A 20,234-nucleotide genomic window follows, 5' to 3' on the forward strand; every position below is an offset into this window, starting at 1 on the left:
AAAAAGTTAGTCATACATCAGTATTAAGGTTAAAGAAGAAACAAGAAAAGGAAAAGAAAAAAAAAAGAGGAATAAACTTTTTATCTATAATTATTTTGTGCTTTGTTTTATCACTACTTTTATGTATCTTTATACAAGACATTCAACTCCAATCTAGATATGGATCGTCGTGTCTTTCTCAGATAAATGTTAAGTATCGACCGTAGCGAAACATAAACGAAATTTACAGATGCCAAACTTCAAATATAACTTTACCCTCTAAATGCTCACATCAAGTAAAATAATCTTTTTTTTCTTTTTTTATTTTTTTTTCTCACACAACCAACAACTTTATAAAGCACTAACGTCACCCAAGTAAGGTATCATGATGGAGTTTATTAGGCGTAGCCAATCTAGTGTCACATTTCAAGTAGTTATTTTCAAATTTTCTCATTCTGGGGGGCAAACATCTGTTTTCTTGGGAATACCGCCGTCAAGGAGGATGATGATGATGGAGGGATATATTATCCGTGCCCTCGTGGCAGTGTAAATACAGAAATGAAGGACCCGAAGAATAATTAGCGCCACCACCAGCTACCTTTCTCTGTGATTTATCCTTGGCATTCTATATATGATTATTTATCACGTAGAATGTTTTTTTTATGTTTGAGTTTCCGGATGAGTGTTGTCTCGAATGGTTTGACAGTGTTGCTTTGAATTACTGTGGTACTCTTTATAACCTTATGTTGTACGGACAACTCTACGTATCTTTGTATATGTAGTTGACGTTACACACGGTGACTGCGTACCCGAGTGTTCACCCATCTATGGAACCACTGTATATACCATACACTAATATTCTTTCTCTTTTATGTTCTTATCATTCCCATTTGTCTGTTCCTTTCTTTTGTTTCTTGTAGATTTGCTGTTTAAAAGCTACAAAGCAAGCATACCTATATATCCATTATACACGACTGTGAGACAATGACCCGACAGATGCACGTCTCACTGTTTCTCCTGCTGCTGTTGTTTCTATTTGTACAGTTGTGCAGCACGAGTGGAATCCTCGCCGAGGAGTCTGCTGGAGTTGTGCAGAATTTGCCCCAGGAGGGGCAGGGCGCATCATGGGTGTACACCATTGTTACAACGAACCGAACGTTTATCCGCATAAATACCTCAACACTGGACTTGACCAAGGATAATTACTGCAGTAAGGGCGAAAAATCGTCGAAGCCAGACTTGAATGAAGAAGATGATCAGTGCCAAGGTCAACTTTTTCTTTCTGAGGAAATGAAAAAGACTTTTCTCGACACAATTCTTCCTGCTGCCATTAAACTACACGCGGATCGTCTGCTTGTTGACCCTGTGGAAGGTCCGTTGAAGGTTCCTGACTTTGAAGAGGGCAGTGTTTGCAAGAACTTTACTGTTCCTGATGGTCACCGTAAAGAGGGTGTTGAGAATGCTGACATGGTGCTCTATGTTGCAGCGAGACCAGAAGAAGCGTTTGGTGTTACCTGTGCTTATGATGATAAGTCTGGTCGACCTGTTGCTGGGGCGATAAATGTTCAGATATATCCCCTCAAGATGCAGCGAAATAATGTGCGTCGTGTCGCGCATGAGATTGCACATGCACTTGGATTTGACTATAAGGTGTTTGAGAAAAATAATATGGTGGCTAAGATTGAATCTAAAGGTACAAAGGGGCGTGTGGTGGTGAAGTCAAATCAAACGAAGAAGATGGCACAGAAATATTATAACTGCAATGAACTGGAAGGTTTGGAATTGGGTTATGTTGCTAAAGCCCATACTCCGGCTTGGTCGCACTTGGCCTGGAGAAACACGAATGATGACTTGATGTCCTCTATGTACTATTATGGCGCCATGCACTACTCTGCTCTAACAATGTCTGTGTTTGATGATCTACCATTTTACACAGTTAATTGGGGCATGGAGGAGTCTATTACTTGGGGCAACCAGAGTGGGTGCGAGTTGTTTAAAAGTGAATGCAAAGATGAGGGTGCCACCAAATATCCTGGGAGGTTTTGTGACATTAACGAAGGTGAGGTTGTTTATTCATGTACAAGTGATCGCCTTGGATTTGGAAGGTGTAAGGGAGTTCCTGAGGATCGGTACACCAAAGAGAATGAGAAATGCAATGTTGCCGAAATGGAACACCCTCCCAGGGGGGATAAAACGTCTTTACTTTGCAGCGAAATACCAATGTTCAATATTTCTGGGTCAATCTTTGATATGGATGATTCGCTCTGCTTGGATACAGAAAAGTACAATGCTGATGTAGTGATTGAAGTAAGGGAAAATCAAAGAGAAACAGGTACGGTGTCTTTAACTGGTATATGTGCACAGGTGTCTTGTGAAGAGGGTAAAGTGAGGGTGATCTACAACGGCATCAGCGAGTGGCAGAACTGCTCGAAAGAGGGTGAAATAATTGAGGTGAAGCCCGCGGGTTTAAACAATACCATCACAATCAAATGTCCCAAGTACAGTGAAGTGTGTACCATCCCCACTGATGGCAGCAGTCTTCTCCCACGGATTGAACCAAAACGACTGCCAGCACCAGCAATAACAACAACGACAGAAAATAATGAATCCCATCAAGAACAAGGGGAGACACCTCATACAGAAAGTGGGCATACCAACAATAATTCCAGCAGCGTGCCCACACAGAGTGCACAGAGGACACAGAACACCACCGGCGTCAATGTGTCTACAAATGACAACGTTACTGTTCCGCCGACGACTGAGGGAAATATAAACAAGGAAAATCTTACATCTCCACAAGTGAAAGGGGAGCTTAAGATTCGTATGGGTATGGATGGCACCCCGGCTGCAGCCTGTGTTCTCCACGCTCTATTTCTGCTGATGGCTGCTGCTGCTTTGGCTGTGCCTCTGTGAAGCACCCTCAAGGTGCGGACCCAGACGGCAAGGTCACAGGGCGTCGCCTCGCCTCTATTCTGATGGTGGCACGCACTCTGGGCTTTCCATTATACTTAATTTCATAAAGGTTAACATTTGCTATGTGATTTTGCTCGAAAATGCGCACATTGGATACATCTGTATCCATGGTGCTGCAGTTTTCTTTTTATTGGGAAAACATATTTATAAGCTATAAAGTTTTGAGGACAAAATTTTGATTTGGAAAATGAATGGAAAAAAACATCTTTTTTTTCTTGGGGAATGACATGGCGCTACATCTGTAGTTGCCATGGGGATTGGAATTTTCTTCTTTTTTACAATAATTTCTTTTTATATATACACACAGTTTCGGCATTGCGCGATAGGCTTCATTTCTGATTTTATGTGGAGGAGGAGCTGAGTGAAATGTTTTGATGGGTGGAAAAAACTAATGCGTAAAAAGGGAACTCTCTACTTTTTAGCCATCATATGATGTGTATTAGTTGATTACGTTTTATTTTTAAAACCTGCAGTTGGTCAACATCATCTTCTAGAAACGATAAGAACCTTTTGTTTTCTTTTTTATTTATTTTCCCTTGTAGGAAGAAAGAAAAAAACAAAAAAGCCAAAATGGGTGCGTCCCTGCGTCTATAAATTGATCACAAAGCTCCTTTCAGAATAGCAATTGCTGTTCTTGCTCGAAAGGACACTGTGTGTAGTGCGTTGTTTGCCCTTAGAACAACCACCCCAATGGTGGCATGACTCTGTGTGCACTCTTGCTGTGCGGCACAGTGCCGTCCGCGTGCTGCGAGTGACTTTGGCCTGCAGGGGTCGCTGGGGCGGTATCTGAAACGGAAGCTGCCTCGTTGCGTTGCTTGCGTGCTGGTGTGTCTGTGGATTATTATTTTGGTTGTTGCACCGGCAAAGGTGGACCTTGGGAGTGGGGAAGTGTATACTCTGGCGGGGTTTCTGTGATCTCGGCCATATTTTATTGCAGTGCCAGGTTCCAGTACCCCGTATTCTTGGAGAAGGTAAGAGGCTTGCTCCTTACAAGACCCTTATTGATGATAATGTGATTTTTATTGCCTTCCTAGTGAGACGAAACTTTATCACGCTAAAGTGTCAAGTTTCACAATCGTTGGTTATCGACGTCATTAATGAAGGTGATGTTTGCTTGAAATAAAAAGAAACACCAGCGAGATTCATCGCCACCACCACCACCGGAGCGTGGGGACGATGACAGGTTTCAATGGGGAGTTTGCCAAAAGTTCTACGTCCACTTAGCCTCCTTTTCCATCCACCGCAGCGGAAATTCCAGGATGAACAAGGAATGCTAACAAAAAGGAAATCCCCCAAATACACCCAGAGGAAAGCGGTGAAAACAAGAGACCTTCCGGGAGTAGTTTGCCCAACATGCAACTATGAGTGTGTAATAAGTGAATCAGGACTAATTCTGCAGCGCATATCATAACACGGGTATCAACCTACTCGCTTGCACACCGGCAAACGTGGTGGATGCAAAGAAACGGTACTGCATCTTTTGAGTTGTACCACCCTTCATCCAATGCGAGTACAATTTGAGATAATTGATGTACCTTTGATGGGATAATATTTTTCTAAAAATGTGCTCCGGTTTCTTTCTTATGGCTGTAGAGTAGAAATATATTATACCCCAGACTTCTCACTCCCCTCAAAGGAGAAAAGAAGAAAAAACCCCACATCATTTTCATCGCCCCCTGTATGAACTAATAACGCCTGTTTTTTGTTATTTAGAGCGGTGTATAAGAAGAAGATGATGCCTTGAATTATTTTTGTTACCTATTGGGAATTATGATAAATATCTCTCGACGTCTGAACCCATTAGGTTCTCTGCAAATTGAGGTCGTTATCAGTTCTGATATATCTGAACTGCGGTGATGGGATGACGCCTTTGTGATGGTGTGTAAATCCGAAAAAGAAGAAGAAAACTAAAAACAACAACACGTACACACACAATATACATAACGAAAACGCACTGTTTTTGTGTGGCCATTGGCGTGGGTGATCTAGTGGTTATGATGTCTGCTTTACACGCAGAAAGTCGCGGGTTCGAACCCCGCCCCGCGTATTCCTTTTTTCATCCAATCCGGATTGAATACCTTATTCACCTATACTCCCCAGAAGAGCTAAACAACATCCACATTCCTACCCTTCACTGCCGTCCATTCCAGTGACCGATACGGAATTCATCCCCATTACAGCAGCAGAATAGGAACGGGCAGAGCGTCTCCTTCCTAAAGGGAGGGCCGCAGGTCCAGATGGTATCTACGGTGGGGCACTCCAACACTTGGGACCTCGAGCCAAAGGGGAGACTCTTGCCCTCTTCAAGGCGAGCCTCCGAACTGGTATAGTTCCAGTTTCTTGGAAAGTAGACATCATTGTACCACTCCTTAAGCCCGGGAAGAAAGCCACAGATCTAGATTTGTCCAGACCAGTTACACTCACTAGCTGTCTGTCCAAATTAATGGAACAGATCATTGCAGCCCGCATTGGAGATGTTATTGAAATTAAACTGACCCCGCAACAATCTGGATTCAGGCCTCTCCACTCCACATTAGGTCAACTATTGCACCTACGCGCAGCCCTCACGAGACCCACCCCTGATTCGCGTACAGGTGCAGTATTCGTAGATTACGCCAAAGCCTTCGATACTGTAGACCGTGATCGAATAGTTAGTGCGATGCGAGAGATGGAACTCCCACCACACAACATTTGATGGTCAGCATCTTTCCTGAAAGGACAACAAGCCAAAGTACGAGTAAACAGTAAATCCTCTCTCCCCTAATGCATTTCCACCGTGGTATAAAACAGTGAACTGTTCTTGCTTCGCTTATGTTCATTACAGTAATGAACACCCCAGTCAAACAATTATCGTGGGTTTCCTTATTTTTTCATGGATTTTTTTGTTTTGTTTTGTGCTATGGGTTTCAGTGTTATATGCTTACGTTAAAATGTTTTAAGGTTGTGGAGTAGAAATAATGGATACTCTTGTTTTTTGGCTTCGCGTAATAAATGACAGTTCCTTGCATTTCCCTTGTATTGTTTTGTCTGCTGGTGTTCAGGACAGTTTGGTTTTACATTTCGCGGTGTTGCATTTTTGTTTGTTTTTACTTCCCATTTGGCGATGCCAGCTCTCGGGTGCAAGGGCGTGTGAGGAGTCCCAGGTGATGCTTTGCTGAACGTGTGCCGCCGTGGGGTTTTTGCAGAGGAATATGTTGAATGTTTTCTGGGGACCAGGTTAATACCAAATTGCTGCTGACCGTCTTGTTAAAGGTATGGAGGTTATGTTGTGATCGATGTTTCTTCAAAGACAGGCGTGGAAAGAGGGTGTGGCTCTTGTAAAGTGACCGTTGGGAACTACTATGCCATTGGGTATTAGACCCTCTTGTGGAAGTTGTAAACAACTCTCCTCTCATACCTCTTGTCGTCTATGTTGTTGATGGTGAATGATTGATTTTGTCTTGTGCTTCTGAGGTGTTTTGAATCTGACATTGGGGGAGTGTAGGTTGAGGATTATTTGGTTTGCCTTTGCTCTTCTTCTTGGTTCTGTGTTGTGCCCCTTTGCGGACCTTGAGATGAAATACCGGTGAGCCCAAAGGCTTACATGCGTGTCGACATCATATAATTGCCATGTTCAGGGAGAAAGGGCTCTTTTTTTTTTATACTGTAATGACAGAGTAGTACTTCTAATGGGGTGTTGTTGTTGCTTGCTTGTGGGCCTCAGAGTGATGAGTCCTCATGCAGACAATTGTTGCAGAGGGTCTGTACTTGAATTTACAGAAGGGTGATGGTTGCTGTACATGAACTGAGTCTTGCAACTGCACACCATGCACTACGATACTCTCTTTTCTTATTTTCTTACTTTCTTTCTTTTTCTCGTTTCTTGTAGATTTACTGTTTAAAAGCTACAAAGCAAGCATACCTATATATCCATTATACACGACTGTGAGACAATGACCCGACAGATGCACGTCTCACTGTTTCTCCTGCTGCTGTTGTTTCTATTTGTACAGTTGTGCAGCACGAGTGGAATCCTCGCCGAGGAGCAGTCGACTGGAGTTGTGTTGGAGGTGCCCCAGGAGGGACAGGGTGCATCGCGGGCGTACAGCATCGTCACAACGAACCGAACGTTTATCCGCATAAATACCTCAACAGAGGACTTGATCAAGGATAAGTACTGCAGTAAGATGTGGGGATCGTTCGAAAAAATGGGGGGAGAAGATATTGAGTGCCAAGGTCAACTTTTTCTTTCTGAGGAAATGAAAAAGACTTTTCTCGACACAATTCTTCCTGCTGCCATTAAACTACACGCGGATCGTCTGCTCGTTGACCCTGTGGAAGGTCCGTTGAAGGTTCCTGACTTTGAAGAGGGCAGTGTTTGCAAGAACTTTACTGTTCCTGATGGTCACCGTAAAGAGGGTGTTGAGAATGCTGACATGGTGCTCTATGTTGCAGCGAGACCAGAAAATGCGTTTGGTGTTCCCTGTGCTTATGATAACAACTCTGGTCGACCTGTTGCTGGGGCGATAAATGTTCAGATATATCCCCTCAAGATGCAGCGATATAATGTGCGTCGTGTCGCGCATGAGATTGCACATGCACTTGGATTTGACTATAAGGTGTTTGAGAAAAATAATATGGTGGCTGAGATTGAGTTTGGTAAAAGAATGAGGCGTGTGGTGAACTCAAGCAAAGCGAAAGAGGTGGCACAGAAATACTATAACTGCAATGAACTGAAAGGTTTGGAATTGGGTTATGTTTCTCTTGAAGACCATATTCTGAATTTGTCGCACTTGGCCTGGAGAAACACGAATGATGATTTGATGTCCTCTATGTACCTTTATGGCGCTATGCACTACTCTGCTCTAACAATGTCTGTGTTTGATGGACTACCATTTTACACAGTTAATTGGGGCATGGAGGAGTCTATGACTAAGGGCAACCAGAGTGGGTGCAAGTTGTTTGAAAGTGAATGCAAAGATGAGGGTGCCACCAAATATCCTGGGAGGTTTTGTAACACTAACGAGGATAAGGTTGGTTATTCATGTACAAGTGATCGCCTTGGATATGGAGTGTGTAACCCAGTTCCTGACGATCGGTACCCCGATAAGGATAAGACATGCAATGCTGCTCTTTATGCCCAAAGTTATGAAGAAGGAAAAGATCACATGTTTTTACTTTGCAGCGAAACAACAATGTTGAATCTTCCTGGCTCAATCTTTGGTAATAATGATTCGCTTTGCTTGGATACAGAAGAGTACAGTATTGATAAAGAGTCGGAAGAAGATGGGATGGTTTTCACTGGTATATGTGCACGGGTATCTTGTGATGATGGTAATGTGAGGGTGATGTACAACGGCAGCAGCGAATGGCAGAACTGCTCGGAGGAGGGTGAAATAATTGAAGTGAATCGCTCGGGTTTAAACAATAAAATCAAAATCAAGTGTCCCAAGTACAGTGAGGTGTGTACCGTCCTCCATGATGGCAGCAGTCTTCTCCCACTGATTGAACCGAAACCACTGCCAGCACCAGCAATAACAACAACGACAACAACAGGAAATAATGAATCCCATCAAGAACAAGGGGAGACAGTTGGTACAGAACGTGGGCATACCAACAATAATTCCAGCAGCGTGCCCTCACAAAGTGCAGAGAGGACACAGAACACCACCGGCGTCAATGTGTCTACAAATGACAACGTTACTGTTCCGCCGACGACTGAGGGAAATATAAACAAGGATAATCTTACATCTCCACAAGTGAAAGAGGAGCTTAAGATTCGTATGGGTATGGATGGCATTCCTGCTGCAGCCTGTGTTCTACACGCTCTATTTCTGCTGATGGCTGCTGCTGCTGCTGCTGCTTTGGCTGCGCCGCTGTGAAGCACCCCCAATGTGCGGACCCAGACGGCAAGGTCAAAGGGCGTCGCCTCGCCTCTATTCTGATGGTGGCACGCACTCTGGGCTTTCCATTATACTTAATTTCATAAAGGTAAATATCTGCTATATGATTTTTCTTGTCAATGCACACATTCGATACATCTGTATGCATGGTGCTGCAGTTTCTTTTTATTGGGAAAAACATATTTATAAGCTATAAAGTTTTGAGGACGAATTTTTTTTTTTTGGAAAATGAATGGAAAAAACATTTTTTTTTCTTGGGGAATGACATGGCGCTACGTCTGTAGTTGCCATGAGGATTGGGAATTTTTTTTTTTTTTTTTTACAATAATTTTTTTTATATATATATGCACAGTTTCGGCATTGCGCGATAGGCTTCATTTCTGATTTTATGTGGAGGAGGAGCTGAGTGAAATGTTTTAATGGGTGGAAAAAACTAATGCGTAAAAAGGGAACTCTCTACTTTTTTGCCATCATATGATGTGCATTGGTTGATTACGTTTTATTTTTAAAACCTGCAGTTGGTCAACATCATCTTCTACAAACGATAAGAAACCTTTTGTTTTCTTTTTTTATTTTCCCTTGTAGAAAGAAAAAAACAAAAAAAGCCAAAATAGATGCGTCCCTGCGTCTATAAATTGATCACAAAGCACCTTTTAGAATAGCAATTGTTGTTCTTGCTCGAAAGGACACTGTGTGTAGTGCGTTGTTTGCCCTTAAAACAACCACCCCCAATGGTGGCATGACTTTGTGTGCACTCTTGCTGTGCGGCACAGTGCCGTCCGCGTGCTGCGAGTGACTTTGGCCTGCAGGGGTCGCTGGGGCGGTATCTGAAACGGAAGCTGCCTCGTTGCGTTGCTGGCGTGCTGGTGTGTCTGTGGATTATTAGTTTGGTTGTTGCACCAGCTAGGGTGGACCTTGGGAGTGGGGAAGTGTATACTCTGGCGGTGTTCCGGCGTCCCACGGCCGTCCCAAAAAAGGACCGCACATCACACCACTGTGTTTTTTTTTCTTTTCTTGTTGCCTGCATGGATGTTGCTCCAGTGGAACAGGCCATCAAGAATAATACATAAATATACATAAATACAATTTGTTTTTTTATTATTTTTTTTTACTACCGTTGGCCATGGGGAGTGCGCATTGGTAATGAGATTACAATGGATTTCGTAGGTGGCAGAACATGAACTTTTTCGCCTCTCTGAGTCCCCTCAGCAGCTAATCTAATTTTCACCACTGGAGGATATAATTGTTACTATCTCTAGGGTCTGTGCCTCTCCCTTTTTTGGCAGCATTCACACTAAAGTGCAATATATAAAAGAAACTGCTGCTGATGGTACACTGATTACGCGCCTCAGGATCTTCTTGGATAAGGTTTTGTCCCAGCACGACTCTGCTGGCCCCGGTGCTGTATGACGTTTTTAGCTTATGAACCCGTAAACTCTCAAGAAAGAGAATTTACTGGCCCATGACTTCCCTCAAAATAATAAGGGATAATGGGCATTGGCTCCAACTTTCGATGGCCAAACGCCAACAAGGGAATGCCATTTCTAAGAACGCATGTGTTGAAAAGAAAAATAAAAAGAATTTGGTTTTTAAGGAGACCACCCTCTTCAAACATTTAGTGAGTGCATTTGGTTTCTTTGAACGAATTGGTATTCGCAACCTCGGCGCCGCGTGAAAGCAGCCCTCATTACCAAAGGCATATTGGTCTAAAAACCCCCCCACCTGGGCCAGCCCCCCCCATGGGAGGCAGAGGCCCACAGCCAGAGCGCAACGCGCGGTGCCGCAAACAAAAGCGCAACCAGCACCAGCACATGTAGAAAACACAAATCACGACGGCAAAAACCAGATGGCGCGCCTGGCACCCACCAAAAAAATACAAGGGTGGGAGTCCGACCCCGCCACACGGACAAGTCCGGGACGGCCTGGGACACCACCTAACCCCACCAAGGCGGAGCAGCACAACGACACAGAGGCCACGAACGACCAAAAGAACAATAACAACTGGTAGAACACCAAAATAGCAGAGGCGCGGCTATTGTAGAGGCCGCCTGCTTCGACCAGAAAACTGCCACCCCACCCCGGCGCCACCAGCCGGCCAAAGTTGTGACGGACGGCGGCGGCGACGCCACCAGGCCGGCACAACCCAAAACACCGGAACAACCCAACACCTACAAGGGTCAGCTTGTGTGCGAAAATGTGCCCCAATACCACCGTAACGAGGCCCAGTAGAGCACAGCGGGCTGGAAACGCACGGCACTCGCAAAACTGAAAATTCACCCCTGGGGGGTGGGGCTGGAAAGGGCACCCCGGAGACCCCCCCGGGAGCATAATATGTTCTTTTGCGTGTATATCGGGTACGGCCATACTTGGCCGAATGCACCATATCCCGTCCGATTTGTGAAGTTAAGCGGCCACAGGCCTCGTTAGTACGGCGATCAGTGATGGTACTGGAACCCGGGGTGCCGTGCCCTCCTCAACTTTTTCTTTTTGCCAACATCTTGGGGTAGGCGCCGTGGACCTCTGATGCCAACCGCGGCTCGCCTTTGGCAATGGGGGCCGCCTTGCCGCGGCGCGCAGCTTACGCACTTCCATCTCTTCAGGGAAGCCAAACGTACTTCACACATTGTTGTGGTGGGGCGGGCGGTGGGGTGCCAACAAACCAAAATACCTATGGGACAAGATGTTCTTATGGGGGAAAGTGTTCTTTTTGTGCTTATTTTTCCTTTTCTGCATTTCCTTTTCACACCACGCATGGCAGTAGCGGAACGCCTTAACATCACCATAGCGGAATTTGCCTTTATCATAGGGAAGGAAGGGCTCACCCTCATGTTTTTTTTCATCATGCCGCGTGCGACCGAGTAAAAAGGTGCGGTTGAATGGCCACACCATGTCAAGAGGGGAACGGGGAAGGGTCATCTTTGCGGAATACCTTTCAAACCCATCTCACTCAGCGTTGAAGTAGGGAAAGCAAGAGTTTTCCACCATTCCCAACCCCACTCATTTTATAAGTGAAACACCCCCGGGAGCCACCCCACCCCTCTTCTTCTTGTTGCGCACAAGGCGCTGTGACAAGTTGGCCGCCCGCCTTGGGTTGTAGGGGTTGTGTGATCTCCTCCTCTCCCTTCTTGGGGTGAGGGATAAAAAAAAAAAAGAAAAGGGCAAAACCCGACAACGAGACTCGAGCATTGCGCGCGTAGACTGGTTGCCGGGTTTCATCCCTTTTTTTTCATCATCCCCACTCTTCTTTTTCTCTCAAGTTCAAAGTCCCTGAGCATGATATTTCAGGCCCCAAGGTTCAGCGCCTCGGGGCATAAAGTGCCCCTCGAGCCCCGCCGAAGCGAAGCATGCCGCTCACACACAAACCCCACAGACGCCGCAGTGGAGTGGTCCAGCAACACAAAGGTGTCCTGCCCACTCACAGTGCACACACACACACAATGACAGCCCCACATGCTCATATCAGAGAGGCGCTACAGCAATTCACTAAAATGCACACTAAGCCACGCACCTACAGAGGGGAAAAGAAAAACACAAGAAAAGAACAACAACAACAACAACAGGATACCAACAGCACACCAATCACAGCTGCCACTCCCATCAGAGAAAAACATTCACCCATACCAGCACATCAACTCAACCCCAAAAAGAAAAAAAACATACCCATTACGTGAAGCCGAAGCGGAACAGTCTCAGTCCACCTCCCCGCAGGCTGCAGTCACTCAAGCAAGCCACACAACAAAGGGGCACAAATATGTTCGTGGCAATACAGTGAGTGACACCACCGAGAGAAAAAGGTGAGAACAAAGAAATGTGTTTTCATTACGTGGGCGGTGCGAGTAGTAAGCTGAACAAACACACAAAGGAACACACAACAGAGGGTCACACTCAAACACCTATAACCCATCAATCTTTTTATACCAAAATAAAAATGTAAAAAAAAAGGAGTGACTGCGTGAGGCAGACACAATAATAGAGCAAAGATGTAAAAAGAAAAAAAGAAATCCATTACTTACTGTGACTGCGATGCCTGGACACAGTCCAATTCACCCCAAAGATTAACAACGGAAAATCATTGTTGTGTACTGAACGTGCCGTATCCATATCTTTATCCTTGATGTCCCTGCAACAGTTTGTAAGCAATGAAAAAAAGATATCATTCCATAAAAATGAACACACAAGATACACAAGGTGTATTGGAAACGCAAAAGAGAAACACACAGCTGCACATGACGTGCAATCAAATTATAATGAAACACACACAAGAGAAAAAGCAAAATAATGAAAACAAAACAAAAAGAAAAAGCCGTGATCACCATGTGAATATGTTCAGGAGGCAAGCAACACAATTCCCGGCAGTGCGTGTGTGTGTCTTTCGTACGTGGCGAGCAGTGGGAATGATGCACACATGATGACAGTCCACACACACACAAAGAGAAAGAGGGTTGGTGGTGTGCGTGTTTGTGTGTCTCGAACCTCCTGCCATTCTTCACATTTCAGTCACAGCAATTAAAACACACTGGAATTGTATCCCATTCCCATGGGTAAAAACAATAGTTATTAATATCACGGAACACACACACATCACCAGGAGGACACAGTGAACGACGGTAAAGCAGTGCCCAGATAATAATGCCAACAAACAAAGAGGACACTCCCCTCACAAAATGATGGTTTGTCATGTGATGAGTGTCATAGGGAGTCCAATAGATTCGTTCAGCATAAAAATGCAAATAAGAGATTTATCGAACCAAAAAAAAAGTTTGTTGTTCAAACGAAAAGAACAGTGCCCTTACAATGCATCCATATCCACTCAAATAAAGGTTAACTGTGCAACTGTGTCATGGGAAAACCGATCAGCAAACGAGAGTGCAACCCAACACACACAACACAAGAAACAGCATGGAACTCTGCACCATTGCAGGACTGTTGCTGTTATCATTCTTCTTAGCTGCTTCTGCTTTTTTTTTCGCCTCTTCCGCTGCCCGTTCCAGCTGTTCTTTTTCCTTTTCCACCTGCGTCTGTCTTTCCCTTTGGGCCTGTTCTTGCACCCTCCTCTGCTCGGCTTCTCTTTCCCTTTGGGCCTGTTCTTTTTCCTTTTCCACCTGCGCCTGTCTTTCCCTTTGGGCCTGTTCTTGCACGCTCCTCTGCTCGGCTTCTCTTTCTCTTTGGGCCTGTTCTTTTTCCTTTTCCACCTGCGCCTGTCTTTCCCTTTGGGCCTGTTCTTGCAATCTTCTCTCCTCGGCCTCTCTATCCCTTTGGGCTTTTGCTTTCTCCAGTTCTGCTTGTTTCTTTTTTTGTTTTTCTTCCTCTTTTGCCTTTTCTATATTTAGCGCTGCCTCTTTCCATGCGACATCCAGTCTCTCCTTTATCGTAGATTTCTTCGCAACTGTTACAGTGCCAATTCTGGCTCCTTTTACTTCTTCTTTATGGTCATCAAAAACTTCCTCGATTTCGTTCATCGATCGATTCGCCCTCACCATTTCCTCCTTGACTTCCCTCGCGCAGGCATAACTCCATTTATGAACAGCGGCAAGCTCTTCCATTCCCCAAGTCAAACTCTCATGCATTTTGTTGCTTTCCTCAACGAGTTCTATTCTCGCTGGTGTCTTGTACTCGTCTTTTGCGCCCTCAATCTCACTAATGTAGTATTTTCGTGTGTCATCCTTGGCCTCTACTTCTTGTTTCCAGTAATCAAGATAATGGTAACAATAGTTGGTTACAGTCGTTGTTTCGTCCAGCGTTGCTCTCGTATCGTTAACTGTCTCTTGTGTTTTTTGCATCGTTTCCTTAACCTCTTCCACGCGAACCTTACCACCATTGACCCCACCTGTCGACGTGACAAGCTCCCCCACTTTATCCTTAATTTTCTTAAGAAGAGCAACAACGGCATCGGCAGCGCCCTTGGTCGGTGTCGATCTTGCAACGCACGACTCCTTTTCCTCCTTCCACACCTTCACACATCCCTTTCCCTTCCCCAAAAGTTCTTTCTCCCTCTTCATCCATTCCACCAACTTTTTCTCCGCCCCAACAACATTCTCTTCAGTATTCTGACCATCGTTTGCACGCGCCAAATACGCACAACACTGCAGAAGTACCAACAGGTACACCACACGGCGCAGTTGGACGAACATCGTTGTCATTGTTGTCACTGCGAGTTGCTTGGATCTGTGGTAACAAGGAATAAAAGAAAGAGGAGAAAAGAGACGCATATTTAACACACAAGGCAGAGAGTACACAGCAACACACAAACAGAGAGAGAGAGAGAGAGAGTACACAAAACAACAGTAATCAAACACAACCCAATGAGGGGAACAACAGTAAACCACTCACACAATAAAACACACCCAGAGTTACACAGACATTGAAACAACACCTTGAATTTAGAAGAAGTGGAAAACAAATGGTATCAAAACAATATTAAATAAACGTCTCTACACACACTCCAATATCTTACTCGGTATTCATACACACAAAGTGTGTCTGTATTCTCATTATAATAAAATCATTACCAGGCAGTTTGAACACCAAAATACACCAAAAACACAGTGTACGCCTGGCAACATACAAAAACAATACCACAAATCATCAGCAAAACAAAGAGACTGTACAATAATAATCAACACACACATCCAAACAGAAAAAGAAAAGAAAGAAACTAATGCATCGCCATAATATTTATTACCAACACCACAATTGGAATCTAAAACCCACTCACTCACAACCATAACAAAAATGACTGCATACATCACTGTAATACCATGCCACTCTTTACAAACAGAGGCAACACACAATTACTCTCTCACACACATATTACCTCTTAATTTATTCTTATTATTATTATTTTATTTTTCCCTCAGAATATCGATTCGCCTCTTCTTCTTCTACAACATTATCAGCAAAAAAAAAAAAAACACTTATACCCCAGCGAACACACACGTCCTTTCCTCCACAATGTGTATTAGGAGGGTAATATCAAACATATCCCCTTCCTCCCCCACCCAAAAAAGACCCCACACCACACCACACCACGTTTTTTTTGTTGTTCTTCGTGGCTTTATGGATATTACTCCAATGGTAAGGCTATCAACCGTACACCGTAGAGCACCTAATTACGGACTTAGGAGTGGTTCCGAAGAAAAAGATCCCTTCGTTTTATGGGATCCTCAAGCTCTTGTAATATGATTTTTTTTGTTGTAGCCCGTTCCCAAACGAGAGAATCAGTCTACGAGAAATCAGATCGAGCAAACTCAACCAGATCTCTCTACTCTCACTGTTCTTACCCAGAAACCGTCCTCAAGTCTCCTTTTTGTTATTATTTTTGTTATTTTGGGGTTTTCTATAATAGATTGGCCTCAATGAGCTCCTATTGATTTCGTTGCTTCTTGTTGGGTCGGTGGCAGGCGTCTCGAGCTTACTCTTCTATCAAGGTTTCCATATTCGTGCCCGCCACTAATTTTAAAGAGATGGGGAGGTCTTACGGGGGGCGCGAGGAAAAAAAAAGAAAAAAAAAAAACGGAGAGAAGGTGGAAAAAAGTTTTGAAGCGAGGACCGAGAAACCAATAAACCAAAAACACCCTATCGCCAGAGAAAACAAATATCGACAACAAACTGACCGCGAATAAAACAAGAATTAAAAAAAAAATGAAAAAAACACAATGGTACAAATAAAAGAAGAAAAAAAAAAAGAAAGAAAAAGTATTTGTGACAATCTTCAAATTGTGAGGTTTTTTTTCGGCGATATCGAGGTATTCGGGTTATTTTCTTGTACGTTTTTCCAACCGCTGGGCAATGTTGGCGGCCAATTCTTTATCCTTAAGACCATGCAAGGCAAAATGGCAATATCTAGTTAAAGTCAATCGGTCAATGTTTTCAAGGGAAGCAGCTACCTCATACATTTGACGGGTGTTTTCCACTAGGGTTTGTAAGCGGGTATTGGTTATGGCTGTCATTTTACTCTCTTCCTTTATCCACTCATAGTGAAATGCGGCGCATAACAGTCGATTCACAGTTACATTGCGAGGGTTGTGTTCACGAGCACGCTCTAAAACTTTAACCGCATCTTCAAATCGATCACCTAGTTCAACATATAAAGAACCTAATGTAGTCAAGAGTAAAATACTACATGGATGTAGTTTTAAACCATTCTTACATAAAAGTTCCACTTTTTTAGCTATATTCTGTTTCATATTATAAAGGTTACCTTCATCTGCTGTACGGGAAGAAATATTCCATAAGAAAGAACAATACACAGCAATAGTACGTGCGTCTGCTGGATTAAGTTTTATAGCTTCTTCAAAGTAAAATGTAGGGGTATTTGGAGATGGTAAAAATGATGCTAAATACTTTGCATAAAGTGCACTTGCTTGTGCTTTAATAGGTTTGTTTAAATTAGAAGCGCTACGTTTTAAATGGTGTCGTAAAATCCCTTCACCTGCTATTACATATCGTTCTTGATCTCTTCTTTTTAAACAAGCTAAAAATTCAGCATAACATTCGCTAGTTCGAGGATCATTAGGAGATAAATAAAACGCTTTTGCATAATACTTTCGGGCAAGGTCTATGGCATCATAATCAGCACAAAATTTTGCATAATTTACAAGAATAGTCGTATTTGACGGAAATCGAGTTAAAGCTATTTTATAACATGCATTTATAAATTTCCCTTCTTGATGTAATTTAGTTTGTGCAACATATCCGGCAAGGCTTACAGTATCCTCATCCTGTGATAAGCGTATACCTCGGAGAAGCTGACGTTTAAAGTCTTCATTAACAGAACCATCCCATAAAGTTGAACCACAGCAATCTATAATAATTAAAGAAAGATTTTCTGGTTTAATTCCTAATGCAAGAAGTAAGTGTTGTAAACATTCAAGACGCAAATTTGGGGTTAGTTCATCCCAACAAACTACACCAAGCCAAGCGAGTTTTCCATACAATCGAGGAAGCATCTCACGATTAGTGGTAGTAGCATTAATCATACGATAAATACATGTCCGTCCACCATTATAATTTGTTGTCAAGACAAAAAAAGAAGCAGCTGCCGTAGAAACATTTTCTTCAGTAGGACAAATAGTTACTGCTTGATCATAAAGATCTTGAGCTATTTTAACATCCTTGTGTGCCATTACTGTAGCATAATTTGCAAGCAAAATAGAAAGTTCACGAGCGTATTCGTCAGAGGTAACATGAACAGCTTGTGTATATTCAACCGCTAGGCGATACAGCTCTTCTGCTCCAGCATCATCGCCACGTTGTTGACAAAAAAATCCACCTCGACTCAATGTCATAATAGCTTTTAATTCACCATCTCGGTCAGTTGTTGATCTCAAATTATCTATAACATGTCCTGCCATGATAATACTTGCTGATTTTTTAAAAGATGCTATAATAATAGTATTACAATTTTTTTCATCTTTATCATCCAATGGCGTAGTAATAGATGATAGATTTGTTTTATTTTTATTCATAAGTGTTATTGCCGCATTACGTAAAGCTATCTCCAACTCTTCATCTCTAGAACTGTAGCAGATGCTAGCGAAACCATAGGCTGATTGTAGTAATATATCAGGTTCAATGGAATCTTCTGGTAATGCAAGAATTTGAAAGTAGAGTTCAAGTGCTCTCATAGTATTGGTGGCGCTATGTAACTGGGCAAGACGTAGTAAAGATGATGCACAGGATCCCCCAAGAGCTTTTTCAACACGAACACAATGTTCAAGAGCTTCTTCTGCAATCTCAATATTACCTACTCGTTCACAACAACTAGCATAGTTTTCAAGCATCCAACGTAATGTTTCAGAATCAACTTCCTCAGAAAATTTTGTACCTTTACTTTTAGCTGTTTTAAATGGACATTTCATTTCTACTCCACATCTTCGTATAGCTTGACAAAAATACACACATGCCCGTCGATATTCTCCAACGTGTATTTGAAAACAATAAGCTAGACGACCTTCTACTTCAGACACTGTTACTGGAACTATCATACCCATACATGCTAATTGAAGGTTCTCATTCTCATATCCAATAGATTTAATAGTGTCTATAGTTTCAAGATAAACACGAATAGAATTATCTACAAGTGAAGCATTTGCGAGGGCATCTGCATATTTCATGCGTACCCATGCAGAGTGTTTTCGCATTCCAAATTCATCCATTAATGAAACACATTGTTCAAATAATCCAAGTGATTTTCCAATTTCTTCATTTTCCGCAAGACAAACTGCGGTATCTAAAAGAGCAAAAATTAAATAACGAATTCGAAGTATTCCTTCCTGTAAAGTAACTTTTTCTTGAGGTGAAACTCTAGTACAAGATCGCATTTCTTCTAAATCTCTCTGTGCTCTATCGAGTGACATTTCCGCTGCACCTTGTAGGTATGGCATCCCTCGTGAAATATCAAAGGCTTCAAAACAAAGCAAAAGTCCAATTTCGTGCATTACTCGAATTTCCATATCAACATCAGGAGCATCTAACAGCGTTCGTAAAGCTAATGTATAGAGTGAAAGACTTTTATCCTTATCACCAAGTCGGCGCTGAAGACGAGCCATTATCAAGGCTATACGAACTTTTTCTGTGTTACTTTTACAAGAGTTTAGTTTTTCTTCTCCTTGTTTAAGGGTTTGCATCACTACTTTTTCGTTAGCGAGAAATCGATCAAAATCTTCTGATACATAGCTTCGACTGAGAGGTATATGACTCTCTTTTCCTGAAACAATTTGGTTTAGAGAAGATTCTACTGGATAATCCCGCATCACTGACAGTGTTCTTTCATATTCACATAAAGCATCAAAGCAGTGTCCTTCACATGCCAAGGCATTGGCAAGAATTATACGTAAATGTAATACAGGTGTTTCTCCTTCAAAAGAAAATATTATTTCAATAGCCTGACGTAAATATTCAATTGCTTTGGTTATTTTTTGATCTACCAAACATTGTACACCGTAGTTTACGAGTACAAGACTATGTAATGACCAATGATGTGAAGGAGAAGCTTTGTAAAGTTCAGTACTAGAGACTAGAAGATTTTCGTACATTTTTATGCAAGGGGTTTTTATACAGTTTTTTAGCACCTTGTTTAGACGTCTTTCTTCTTTCTTTTCCATTCCTTCACTACTATCACAAGAACGAATCCCACAACCACGTGTCTGGGATGCGCTGATAGGAATAATAGCTACTTCGGATCTATTACATCGCAGTCTCTTTGTAGTATCTGATGATGAAAGGGAGCTGGATATTGAGGAAAAGGTATTTTGTTGTTGCTCTTGTGATGGCAGGAAACCACTATTAGTTATATGAGACGATCTACTCGCTAACGTTGAAGAATGGCGACTCATCCAGTACAACGGGATGTAAAGTGAATGTCCATTCGGAAGAAGACGCATAAGTATGTCACGTTTT

At 42.8% G+C, this 20,234-nt stretch overlaps 6 protein-coding genes across 6 annotated transcripts; 1 reads left to right on the forward strand and 5 right to left on the reverse strand.

The window, feature by feature from the left end:
* Nucleotides 1–963: 963 nt before the first annotated feature.
* Nucleotides 964–2,892, forward strand: TM35_000053690 (surface protease GP63; the record flags this gene model as incomplete). Its single annotated transcript, XM_029023024.1, has 1 exon — nucleotides 964–2,892. One exon carries the CDS (start codon nucleotides 964–966, stop codon nucleotides 2,890–2,892), a length of 1,929 nt encoding a protein of 642 aa, XP_028885839.1.
* Nucleotides 2,893–9,462: 6,570 nt separating this feature from the next.
* On the reverse strand, nucleotides 9,463–9,888 carry TM35_000053700 (uncharacterized protein; the record flags this gene model as incomplete). The annotated part of the gene is made up of 1 exon (XM_029023025.1): nucleotides 9,463–9,888. One exon carries the CDS (start codon nucleotides 9,886–9,888, stop codon nucleotides 9,463–9,465), a length of 426 nt encoding a protein of 141 aa, XP_028885840.1.
* A 978-nt stretch (nucleotides 9,889–10,866) lies between these two features.
* Nucleotides 10,867–11,217, reverse strand: TM35_000053710 (uncharacterized protein; the record flags this gene model as incomplete). Its single annotated transcript, XM_029023026.1, has 1 exon — nucleotides 10,867–11,217. One exon carries the CDS (start codon nucleotides 11,215–11,217, stop codon nucleotides 10,867–10,869), a length of 351 nt encoding a protein of 116 aa, XP_028885841.1.
* A 52-nt stretch (nucleotides 11,218–11,269) lies between these two features.
* TM35_000053720 (uncharacterized protein) lies at nucleotides 11,270–11,638 on the reverse strand (the record flags this gene model as incomplete). The annotated part of the gene is made up of 1 exon (XM_029023027.1): nucleotides 11,270–11,638. One exon carries the CDS (start codon nucleotides 11,636–11,638, stop codon nucleotides 11,270–11,272), a length of 369 nt encoding a protein of 122 aa, XP_028885842.1.
* Nucleotides 11,639–13,687: 2,049 nt separating this feature from the next.
* TM35_000053730 (transglutaminase) lies at nucleotides 13,688–14,974 on the reverse strand (the record flags this gene model as incomplete). The annotated part of the gene is made up of 1 exon (XM_029023028.1): nucleotides 13,688–14,974. The coding sequence occupies one exon, from the start codon at nucleotides 14,972–14,974 to the stop codon at nucleotides 13,688–13,690; it is 1,287 nt and encodes a 428-aa protein (XP_028885843.1).
* Nucleotides 14,975–16,588: 1,614 nt separating this feature from the next.
* TM35_000053740 (uncharacterized protein) lies at nucleotides 16,589–20,218 on the reverse strand (the record flags this gene model as incomplete). The annotated part of the gene is made up of 1 exon (XM_029023029.1): nucleotides 16,589–20,218. One exon carries the CDS (start codon nucleotides 20,216–20,218, stop codon nucleotides 16,589–16,591), a length of 3,630 nt encoding a protein of 1,209 aa, XP_028885844.1.
* Between the last annotated feature and the right edge of the window lie 16 nt (nucleotides 20,219–20,234).

The sequence above is a fragment of the Trypanosoma theileri genome (assembly GCF_002087225.1).
Source record: "Trypanosoma theileri isolate Edinburgh chromosome Unknown TM35_Tth_5_V1, whole genome shotgun sequence".
In the NCBI taxonomy this organism is placed as follows: domain Eukaryota; phylum Euglenozoa; class Kinetoplastea; order Trypanosomatida; family Trypanosomatidae; genus Trypanosoma; species Trypanosoma theileri.